The sequence below is a fragment of the Temnothorax curvispinosus genome, unplaced genomic scaffold, assembly GCF_003070985.1.
Source record: "Temnothorax curvispinosus isolate PA1 unplaced genomic scaffold, ASM307098v1 QBEX01014388.1, whole genome shotgun sequence".
Classification (NCBI taxonomy): domain Eukaryota; kingdom Metazoa; phylum Arthropoda; class Insecta; order Hymenoptera; family Formicidae; genus Temnothorax; species Temnothorax curvispinosus.
In genome coordinates this window covers 1-10,811 of record NW_020224168.1, presented here as the reverse complement: position 1 = coordinate 10,811, position 10,811 = coordinate 1, and the positions used below count along the sequence as shown (strand labels likewise).

General features: G+C 43.9%; 1 protein-coding gene across 1 annotated transcript; it reads right to left on the bottom strand.

The window, feature by feature from the left end:
* Window positions 1-3: 3 nt before the first annotated feature.
* LOC112464645 (pre-mRNA-processing-splicing factor 8) lies at window positions 4-7,996 on the bottom strand (the record flags this gene model as incomplete). Its single annotated transcript, XM_025031773.1, has 9 exons — window positions 7,861-7,996; window positions 7,384-7,619; window positions 7,149-7,317; window positions 6,925-7,089; window positions 6,634-6,849; window positions 5,911-6,249; window positions 5,531-5,636; window positions 152-5,467; window positions 4-54 (listed from the first exon to the last, which is right to left on the bottom strand). Coding segments are annotated over exons 2-9 (6,579 nt in total), but the record flags the coding sequence as incomplete, so codon positions are not given.
* Between the last annotated feature and the right edge of the window lie 2,815 nt (window positions 7,997-10,811).

Genomic DNA, 10,811 nt, shown 5'->3' with positions numbered 1-10,811 from the left:
GGTCTGATGAGTTCCCCATTGCGGCGCCATTACAATACATCTGATTTCTTTCACCTATCAAACACAAAACGCGAGATTAGAGTGGATTACGGTACAAAATTAAAGTTGGAGTGGATTTACATTTTAATATATGAAATAATTTAGCAATTACCTGAGGGTTGTCAGGTGGACTGATGCCGTACAAATAACCAGCTATCTGGGCTCGCAGATCGGAAATGGTGACAAATTTCTTCAGTACGTTCTTAGGCAAGATGTAAGTGTAGCCGGTCTCCTTGATGTCGTCGGACGAAACGTAGATGTGATTCGTTCTGAGATGGAGATTGGTCGCGGAGATAGCACGTACTCGCCATTCGGTCTTCGAGCTGAAGGTCTGCGTCTCGTAGTTGGATGTAGTCGCGGTGATGATCTCGTCACCGTGCTTGTTCACCGTTCGCGTGGTGGTAGCGGTCAGCTGACTCTGTTCTTTAGTCTGCTTCTCGATCTCGGCGATCTGTTGCCGTTGCGCGGACGGCGCGCTTATCTCCATGCCCAGAATGATGTCGCGGATCTCAGATTGCGTGAGCGACGCGACATTGACGTTGTTCTTCTTGCCGTAGTCCGCCAGGATTAGATCCTTCAGCTGCACTTCCACTTTGATCCATTCGTCGTCCGTCAATGACGGCCATATATGATGCGGCTCGGTGATGGTGGTCTTGTCAGGCTTGAGAACGACCTTGGTCCTCTCGGTGTTGACGTGTAGAGCGCGCAGAATCAGTATCAGTCGCGAGAACGCGGTGTATGACGAAATGGTCTTCAACCAGTCGTCATAAAGATTGAACAGCACCATCTGCGGCTCGGTCGCCTTTAAAATCAGATCTCCAAACTTCTCCACTTTGAGACACGCCTGGAACGGTAACTGCAACTCGGATCCCTTGATGACTATATTGGGGAAGTCCAGCAAGTGCACTTCCAGCGGATCTAACATTCCCTTTCTGGTGACGATAATCTGTTTCGGCTGTTCCTCCACTGGCAGAGAGCGAATCAGCGCAGCGACTTCTTCGGCGGTCTTCCATTTGGCCAACTGACCCAGACGCTTTTGGCCCGCCCATACAGAGGTGTGAATGATCTTCAGAAAGAGTTGTCCCGTGCGCGGATTGAAGATGAAGATCGCGCCGTTTATCGGCTTCGTCGTTAAATTGCCCTCAAAGGTTTTGTGGATCGTCACGCGATACACGTTCGTGTCGTCGACGAACCATATGATCTGATTGGAGAAGAGCTCGCCATAGTTTTGCGAGGAGAGGTAAGGCTCCGTCGGTTCAGACGAGTACAACTGCAACGCCTTGCGGATGCGTTCGCGTAACACATACAAGGCTGGATTTGCCTTCATTATCTTTGCCATCGCTTGCTGGATGAGCGGCTTGCAGCCAGGGAACCAGTTGCCGTAGGCGCTGTGCAAGTTGTATGCCAGATCGATGGCTATGAGGAGGCCGGTGGGTGATGGATAGATGGACATGTTGTCCGTGGTGTAGTCGAGGAATTTCGCACGAGCGTATCGCTCGATGTCGTGTGAATCGTAGTCGCCCCATCTCAGCTGAACGTCGATCCAATACTTTTGCGTGGTCGTGTTATCCATCACGTCTTTGGAATCGGCGAGAAGGGACGGCCGAGACACGTTCCATTTGTAGGCGGAGAAGAGTAGAATGTCGGCGCACGAGGAGTTCATCTTGTAAGACTTTCGCGGATGTATCGTTTCCTTCTGCACGGTCTCGATTTCCAGCGCGTCCAGCTCTTGATCGAACACCTGGCAGAGATCCATCACAATGGACTCGTGCACCTTTTGCCACAAGTGAGCGCGGAATATCTGGATTAACGAAATTTTTAGGGTCGGTATTTTTCCGTGCATGAATATCCCCGTCAGATCGAGCTGCACCTGGAAACCGACGTAAACGTTAGCGCGGTTAATAGTCGGTGACCACCACAGGGTGAATCGACGATTGGGAATCTGGTTGAGACCGGAACGTTGAGCGTTCGTCAGCTTCTTGTATTTCATTGACTCTTCGAAACCGGACGCCTTTTCCCAGAACAGACCTTCCCACGTCGGGAAGTAGGTGCCCTTGAACAAAGTGTGCTCCAGGATGCCTTCGACGCCGCCAAGCGCTTGAATCATGTCAGTTCGATAGTTGTTCAGATTCCACAGTTTGCCGTCGTGACGCTGATGAGTCCACCAGAACGGATTTTGCTTCAACACCTGATATTGTTTGAACTCTGTACGAATACGCCAACCCTTGTCGTAGGCCAGCGTGTGCCGATCCTTCTGGAAGAGCGTATTTATTCTGGGAATACCGCGATCCCAGCTGTCCTCGAGATCTTCCAAGGTAAGCCTGCGATTTTGCGCGTTGGCCTCTTGCCGCTTTAGGGCGTACTCCGCCCAGACGCGTTGAGAATCGATAAACTCCGATTCCCACGGTTGTATGTAACGGTACAAGTTTGGAATCAGTTGATCCTCGTCGTGACTCATGCCCGAACGGAAGTGAGTGATGCCCACGTCAGTTTGCTTCGACCATCTCAAGTCTGACTGTGGTATTAATACGTGGCCCATCGACAGCATTCCTAGACCGCCCAATTCCTTGGGCGTATAAAAGACGACAGGTGGAAAACGCGACGGCATTTTCGAATTCAGCCCGATTTTGATACGTGTCTGGATTTTATTTTCGCACTTGACTAGCAGATCCAGCAACTCTTGCGTGTTCACCACCGCCTCTCTGAAATAAGTCATTAAACCGATTAGCGCCGTATTCCACTTGTTCACGATTTTCGTGAAAGTGGTCGAGCCCGAAGCCATCAAGATCTGTCTGACGCGATTGTGGAAACGCTGCAAGCTCTCGTCGTCGACACGCAAGAAGCACTGCGCCGTTCTTTCCTTTGTGATTTCGTTCTGGAGATTCCAGACGCCGTCCCGATGCGTAAACTCCTCGTGTGTTGTTCTGCACTTGGGCAGAATTCTGCATTCAAAGCCGCTCATATTGAACAACAAATTGGGATTGTCCTTGCTGTAGACGCTGACAAAACTGTTTTCCCACTGAATAGTGGTGGTGGAGCGTGGTAGTCGATTCTTGATGTCCCAGAAAACGGCGCGACCCAGGTTCACGTCGTGCTTCATCAGCCTCATACGGGCGTCTCGCGGCCAACACTTCTTATTGTTGTAGCCGACGATGTTCTCGTTGTTCGGATCAGGATGCTCAGTGAGATAACGCTGGATAAGATCTCTCGCTTCGTCGGCAGAGAAGCGCAGGAATAGATGTATTCTGTCGACGTAGCGGCAGTACAATCGAATAGGATGCGCCGTTTCGGAAGCGACGTCCTGGAACGTCAAGAAATCGTTTGGCATTTGCGGCGGACCAGCCATCTCGCTGGCTCGTTGGAGACCCAGCACCAGTAGATCTAGTACCAGTCCGTAGTATTGGGCGATGAAAGATGCGAATTGCAGTCCCCTGATAATGCCATAACTGTTGGTGTGATTCATGTCTTTGTAATTGATGACCACGTTGTTCTTCGCAGTCATATAATCGGCGATATTATGATCGACTATCAGGCGTAACAATCTGTTGAGCAGCGTAAGATCGATCTTCTCGTACAGCTTCTCAAATTTCGATTCGAGCAACACGTTGCATTCACCCTCACCGACGTCCCACACATCCTGGAGATTGTTGATACCTTGGCACCACTTGTAAACGAGAAGCGGTGGCGGTTCCGTGTCGGCTGGTTTCACCCACGGTGGGAACAGTCGCCTCTTGTCCGCCTCGTACCACAGATATTGATCGAGGTAAGCATCCGTGATCTTTTCGAGCGGCTCCACATCGTACACAGGAATCAAATGACTGTAAAGATCCATGAATTCGATGCCAACTTCCTTGAAGGCCCTCTGCGTGAGCAAATGTCTCTTGATCCTGGATAGTGCCTCGTGTGGGTTGTCATACGCTTGTTCTATCAAGCCCAGCTCTTCTCGTTGACTTTGATTTAATCTGGATTTAACGCTATAGGCTTCCTTCAAGCGTTCCAGAGCCAATATCAGCAGCTTCGTATCGTGCTTGTAGGATAGCGGTGGGAAGGGTATCGGCGCGAATCTTCGGGACTCCAGCCAATGCACCGAAGTAGTGAATATGGCCACAGCTTCCTCCGGCGATATGTATGGACCGTCCTTCAAGTAATTGTGTTGTCGTTCTTGCTCAGCTTTCAAGTAAAGACGCGTCAAACGGCCAAGATTCTTCTTGCATACAGTTTTATCCACCGTGGCGCCGCGCCGAATTCTCTCTCGATTGTAATGAGCCGTGTTCGTCCACCAGTCGGCTTTCATCTTGACGTAACGCAATATCATGTTCTCGATCGGAATTGGCAAGCCTGGCACCTTCCATGGAATATTCGCCTTCCAGCAACGCCAGGCCTCGCTCAGATGTTGAAGGATAGTTCGCGCCTTGTTTTGTTTTATTCCCTCAGGCATCATGTCCACTATGTCATGCATGACGGATGCTCGTAATTCGAGATCGAAGTGCGACTCAACTCGCTGCTTCGTCACCGTTTTTGCCACACCCTTCGAGTGACGACCTTCAAATTGTCTTGATAATAGATTACCGAGCCATCTTTCCAACAGCGGAGTGATGCCTCTCATGAAGAACAACCAGACGCGCCAGCCAGGTGCCCAGAACCCGCAGCCGGGACCTTTGCCGACTGGGCCGGTATTGAAACGATAATAAATCAGATGTTTCAAGTCCTTGCACATCCTGATCTGCCGCATCAATTTGTACTTGTACCGATACATGCCGGTCAACTGACCGACGTGTGCGAAGATATATTGCAACCCGTCAGCGAGCTGAAAAGCGTCTACGTTGTTCAGTCGATATTGAACGTGAGAATCGATAATGAGCTTGGTCAAACGAAGAATCTCACGACACAGATGGAAAGCGTTACCAAAGCGCGATTTCTTTCTCTCTTTTGTTGTAAGCGTCTTGACAGGTTTCAAGTTGAAATTGTAATCCAAGTGGAGATAGTTAAGGTTCTTCCGGTGTATCAGCAGATTCAACATGTTATATCCTTGACGACACACCTGCAGACCGGCTTCCACCCAGTCTATCGTCGTTGTTTGGAAAAACTTGGTCGACTTGAACGAACGGAATAAATAGCGTTTCTTCTGCGGTTTCGGTGGCCTGTGCTTCAGAGCGTTCAGCACAAAGTATTTCAGCAATTTCTGGTAACTGACTCGCACTTTGACGGGTTGCCCAGGCGGACAATGCTCCCTGTACCACGACTTGACTAATGGGATGTCGATGGCTCTTCTCGTTCTACCGGAACGTGTGTTAAATGGTCTTGGGGCCCATAGAAGCGCTATTCCATTTGCCGTGTTATCGGTGTAAAGAGGTGTCTCCTGAAGGAACGGTTGCACCTCGCCAGGTAAAACAAAGTCTTCATCGTCCTCGATTTGCGGTTCTACCGTCTGCAACAAATTAATTAAATTAATTAATATGATACTTATCTAATTTGAAAATTAAAAACTTACTTTCAGTGAATTCCTATGAGAGATCGGATTGATTAATGGATCGAAATAGAATGCAGGCAAGTCTGGATCTTCAGTTTTTATGTACACGACATTTGGTGCATGATACCTGTAAACGATATATTAATTAATCAAAACATGTACAACATGTAAAACTGCATAAGATTAATATTTTTATTTGAAAAAATTATAGTTCTGTAAGTGACATCAGCGGTTCCTTTTTGCGATCTTCAAAAAAGATACGAATAACAATCACTAGACTTTCTTTACCACACTGCTAGTAAGATCTTTATATACTAACACAAAGATCTCAAAACTAGTGTGGAATATGTAAAAATTTAACAATAGAAATATATAAAAAGATGTATACTACTATGACTCACCACGAAAGATGCACAAAATGAGGCATGTTGTTGTACAAGTAGGGAAACGCAATCCTATATTCTGTCCTGATAGGTTGTCTGATAATGATTTTATTTATGTCATTAAACTCGTTCCAATCTTCATCAGCAGCATTCGAATCCTTTACCAATGGTTCGAATTTCGGTCCTCCAGGGATAGCCATATTCAGGGCTTTTGCGGTGAAGAATGACTTCGGGTCAAACAGGTAAAAGAAATTTTGATCTACCAAGTCGGTCAACAATTGGTTAGCCAAGCGGTACAGAGTGGCCATTTGGGGTAGCGTCAAGTTCCATCTTCGGTATGTGGATCCATTAACATGTCTGCAATACATTTTATCATTCAGATTCTATATTGCGTATGCAGTGAAAAAATTATATTCACAGGAATGTCTTTTCAGCACAGCATTTCTCCAACTGGATCGCTTTTATATCAATCTCAATGATATGCGGCAATCCAGTTGTCAACTCACATGTCCAGTTGATTTCAGGACCCCTACGCTTCTCATCATTGAAGAGCAAATAGGCCGATACAACAGGTGCTTACGAAGAGGCGCTCGGGGTTAGGTTTTGGTATAGTGCACGTAACAAATGCTATACCAAATTCTGACTCTGAGCGCATTCCGAGCGCTTCTTTGTAAGCACCCAATGTGTCAAACAAATATAATTTTTTTTCCTTATAATCGTCTGTATGCGAAAACAACTTACTTTGTCCCGACTAAGGGCTTGTGTTCGTAAAACCATGACGCCACGGACTCGTCTTCCTCCGAATCGAGTTCGATTTGTATAGCTTCCAACGGTTCCACATCCAGAACGTTGTCCGCGTAATCTAGAGGAGGCTCTTCGTCATCAAAGGGTGGGAATCTCATTCTTTTGAAATGTCTACGATCTCTTTTCTCTCGTCTCATCATGATCCACATGGTGCTGAAGAAAAGTCAGAATTTTCAATACGAATATTTTACATAGTATTAAACAACGACAAGATTGTTCGTGCCTTACCCCCATTGAGCTATGTACACAGGTTCTATAACCCAAGGAATCTCATTGACGAACGTAATGGCTCCAGTAATATGATACAAGACCTTTACGTCCCTTATTTGTTCCCACGGCATAGGCATATTCTCCAACAACTTCATAACGGCATGTGGCATATACTTCAATGCCCTGCAATATAAATATATTTCGTAGAGATCTTAATTACACAGCTTTCCATACCAACTTACCCCAAGTAAACGCGCTTGTCATGTCGGTATTTTCTACTGCTCATATCGCCATGATCCCTGATGATCTTCCTTATATGCTCAGCTGGCATATCTTCCTTCTGAGCGTCTACGAATCCAAACTTCCTCTTCTCCGCAAACCGCTTCGATTGTAACTGTTGCCATTTTTGTGCTGGAGCAAACAAGATTGTCATCGTGAAAAAAATGTAAGGTAATCATCATGACGATTGAACGTTACCTTTCTCCTGAAGCTTGTCTTCGGACAGGACTTCTGGCTGCTTAGGCATCTGAGGCAATGGCGGTCCAGCTATATGAGCCTGCATATGAGCATGATGGGCAGCTTGCGCATGGGCCGCAGCCTGAGCGTGCACCTGGGCCGCTATCTGCGCCTGCTGCTGGGCGGCCATCATCGTGGCCCATGGACCCGGGGGCAGCAAATACGGCGGGATAGACATGATTGCAGGTGTTTCCCAGCTGAAAAATACACAAGACTCAATTAACTTTTTTTCGATATAAGCCGTTCGTCACTGTATGCAGACGCGGTCAAGTATCTCGGATGAGCCGTAAACTTCGAAGTACGGCGTTGAAAACACGGATCAATCGCAAGCGTAATTTCTACCGCCGGATCTTGGAACATGTCCGACCGCACGGAAGAGATACATGTGTACAAACAATAGTACTAGTCAATACTTGATAACAAAGAGACTGTACGTACAACTTCTTACGATATTAGTTGATTAATTCCTGCGTGACGCCATGCTGTGTAAAATCAATTTGTCGTTTGATTGATCACTTTACACCAAGTCGGCTCTTTTTCACAAGAAACGGCAACGCAATGGGCAATGGCCGGCTTCGATGGCTTCGATCTCTCTTTCTTACGACTGTGTTCGAAAACATCGAGAGGGAAAACTGACAGAGACGCACCGCTTCTTCTCTAGGAGTAGAAGAACCAATGGGCGCGTTCACCGCTTTGATAGTAATCAAACGTGATTGGCTTTTAAGCTGGCCACACACACTTTCCGTAGAACGTAATAGTAAGGTTTCGACCAATCGCATTCCGCGTTCAGCAGACCAAGCCTCTCAGCAGCAGTTGAACGTGATTGGCTCTTACTTTTAGAACCAACCAATCAACGCAGAGCGTTGATAAGACGAACTCAACAGTTGTGTCTGCTGAACGCGGCCATTGCTCGATTCGGCCGTCTGTAAAGGCCTTTCCCTCTACAAGAGGGGAATAGTCGACTCTGATTGGTGGATTTGAACAGTTTAAATTGTCAAATTTTATATTGCCAAGATAGCTATATAAATACAATAGTAAAATGTTTAATAATAAGCGTGTTAAAACATTAGAACATTCAACTCTAATTATCTTGACATATATAATTTTTAAAACAAGATAAAATCTTCATTCATTAATTATTATTAATACTAATTATTTAAGATGTGACAGAAATGCTAGGAAATAATATTTTAAGGTATACTTTTCATTGTTATGCTAATGAATATAATAAAGTAAGTATAAATTGGCAGAATTCTTTAATAATTTGTCCAAAAATATAGCATTACAAAAAAATCATTGAATTATTTGGGATTGAATTATTGTAGCATGTAACATAAAACAAATAATATTTCAAAATATTGTTTTACAATCATCGAGACTGATTCACATAGCAAGGAGTATAATATATATGGTTACATTTTGTGTGTACTTGTAAAATATTTTACAAGTTTTAACATAATATATATTCTGTCCTCTATCAAATATATTATATATTTGTCAGGTCGTTTGATATCGTTCAACACAAACATTTTTCCATACGCAATTAAAGTATACAGAATATCTTCCCAAACCATTTCGTACATTATACGGATGCGTATGTCAGATGGTGATATTATCGTATTACTGAACGAGCGTGTAATAATTTGTAGAAACTACTTTTGCAATTTTTTGCAACATACATTTACCTCTTTTTGATATTTCTTCTCTATCAGAACCAATTTAGACAACGTCTTGATATCCTTGGGCGTAATTGTCTGATTCCTAATCCGTCTTTCCATTTCGTCTGCTGCATTCATCATATGTGGTACTTTAAAAGCCCGAGCCTTTCTTATAAGATCTACCGTTGTTTTAATTTTTAATTCTTTTAATCTCTTTTCGTATTTTTTCGTCAAACATGGTATTTGTACCATGTTATTCACATTTATGTTCTGTTTATTTTTGAATAGATTAGGTTCGATTTTTACTTCGCTCGTTGATAATTGACTTTCGTTTCTTTCATAATCTTTTAGCGACACGGGCTCGATATTTAATGGCATAATAATTTTAGAATCCTGCATAGGAGAATATATTGTTATCTCATCGCAATTTCGATCCGTTGTTTTGATCGTCTCAAGCGGAATATTGTTCATATTTTGTCCCTCAACTAACATTTCGTTATTCTGTTGATTAATTGCGGAATAATTGTCGAAATTGATGTTCTGTGGGACGCAAGATGCCGTGGATGAGGAATATACATTGTTTCCTTGGTCACGTACCGTTATCTCCTGCTGCATCTGCTGTGAATTTTTCTTATTCTTCCTCTTCTCCTCCAACCTGATGCGACGTAACATCTGCTGTACGCTTACCGATGTGTGAGGTACAAATAGCTGATTGTAAAGCAGAATAAGTCTAAGATAAGTGGAAGTGTCAAGTCTTTTGCCCATCAGATGTCGATTCGATTCGAATTCCCTCATCATACGTTGAAACATATGTACTAAACTATTTGATCGATTATTTGATTTAGATTCCGTATTGGCAATCATCAGAAGCCTGGTTTGCAATTGCAACAACTTTTTTCGCGACTGATTATATATTTTTGTATTCTTTTCGTGTTGTACCAACTTAATTTTCTCATCGTTTATACAACTATAAATCCATTGCGGATCATTCATTCCTCCTATATGTTCGGCATTAAATGTGAAACGCATTTCCTTGAGTTGCAGCAGTCTTGAATTCAGTAAGTTATACATCTTTATAGGATTTATAGGTGGAGTAGTCACGTCTATCCCATAATCTTTCTCTTCATCTCGGAGGTTAAGCCAATACCTCAACAATTCATACAACTCCTCTATATATTCTTTCATTCCTAGTAAGCGTAATTGTAGATTCCGACGGTCTGTAAAGCCTATCTTCACTTCAAACTCTATTGGTTTCTCAAGCAATGTGTTAAGAAAAACCGGAGCTGCAACCTTGCGGCTTACTAAACTGTTTAACTGTTTAAAAGGTTTTCTGTTACAAAAATACATATTATTAAGATTTTTCAAAATCATCCGCGCGTCCTGGTGATTTTTGTTGCGAAAATAACCATAGGAATATATAATGTCAATAAATGCTACGTTATATACTTTGGTTTGTGTGGGCTTCGTTCTTACGGCCCAAATATTCATTACCACAGCGTCCACAACTTCTTTTGGTAAAATATAAAAATTAATACGTGATGATAACGTGTCTATATTGGCAGAAGGTTCCACGTCTTCGGTTCTTACATCAGAATCTTGCAAATCTATGAGCGGCGGTTCCGGTTTTGGTGGAATAGGTACTTCACATATGGATTCTTCAGAGTCAGAATTGTCTTCATCTTTCTCGGTTTGTTTGGCTACACATTCTCCACATTCTTCACATTTCGAAAC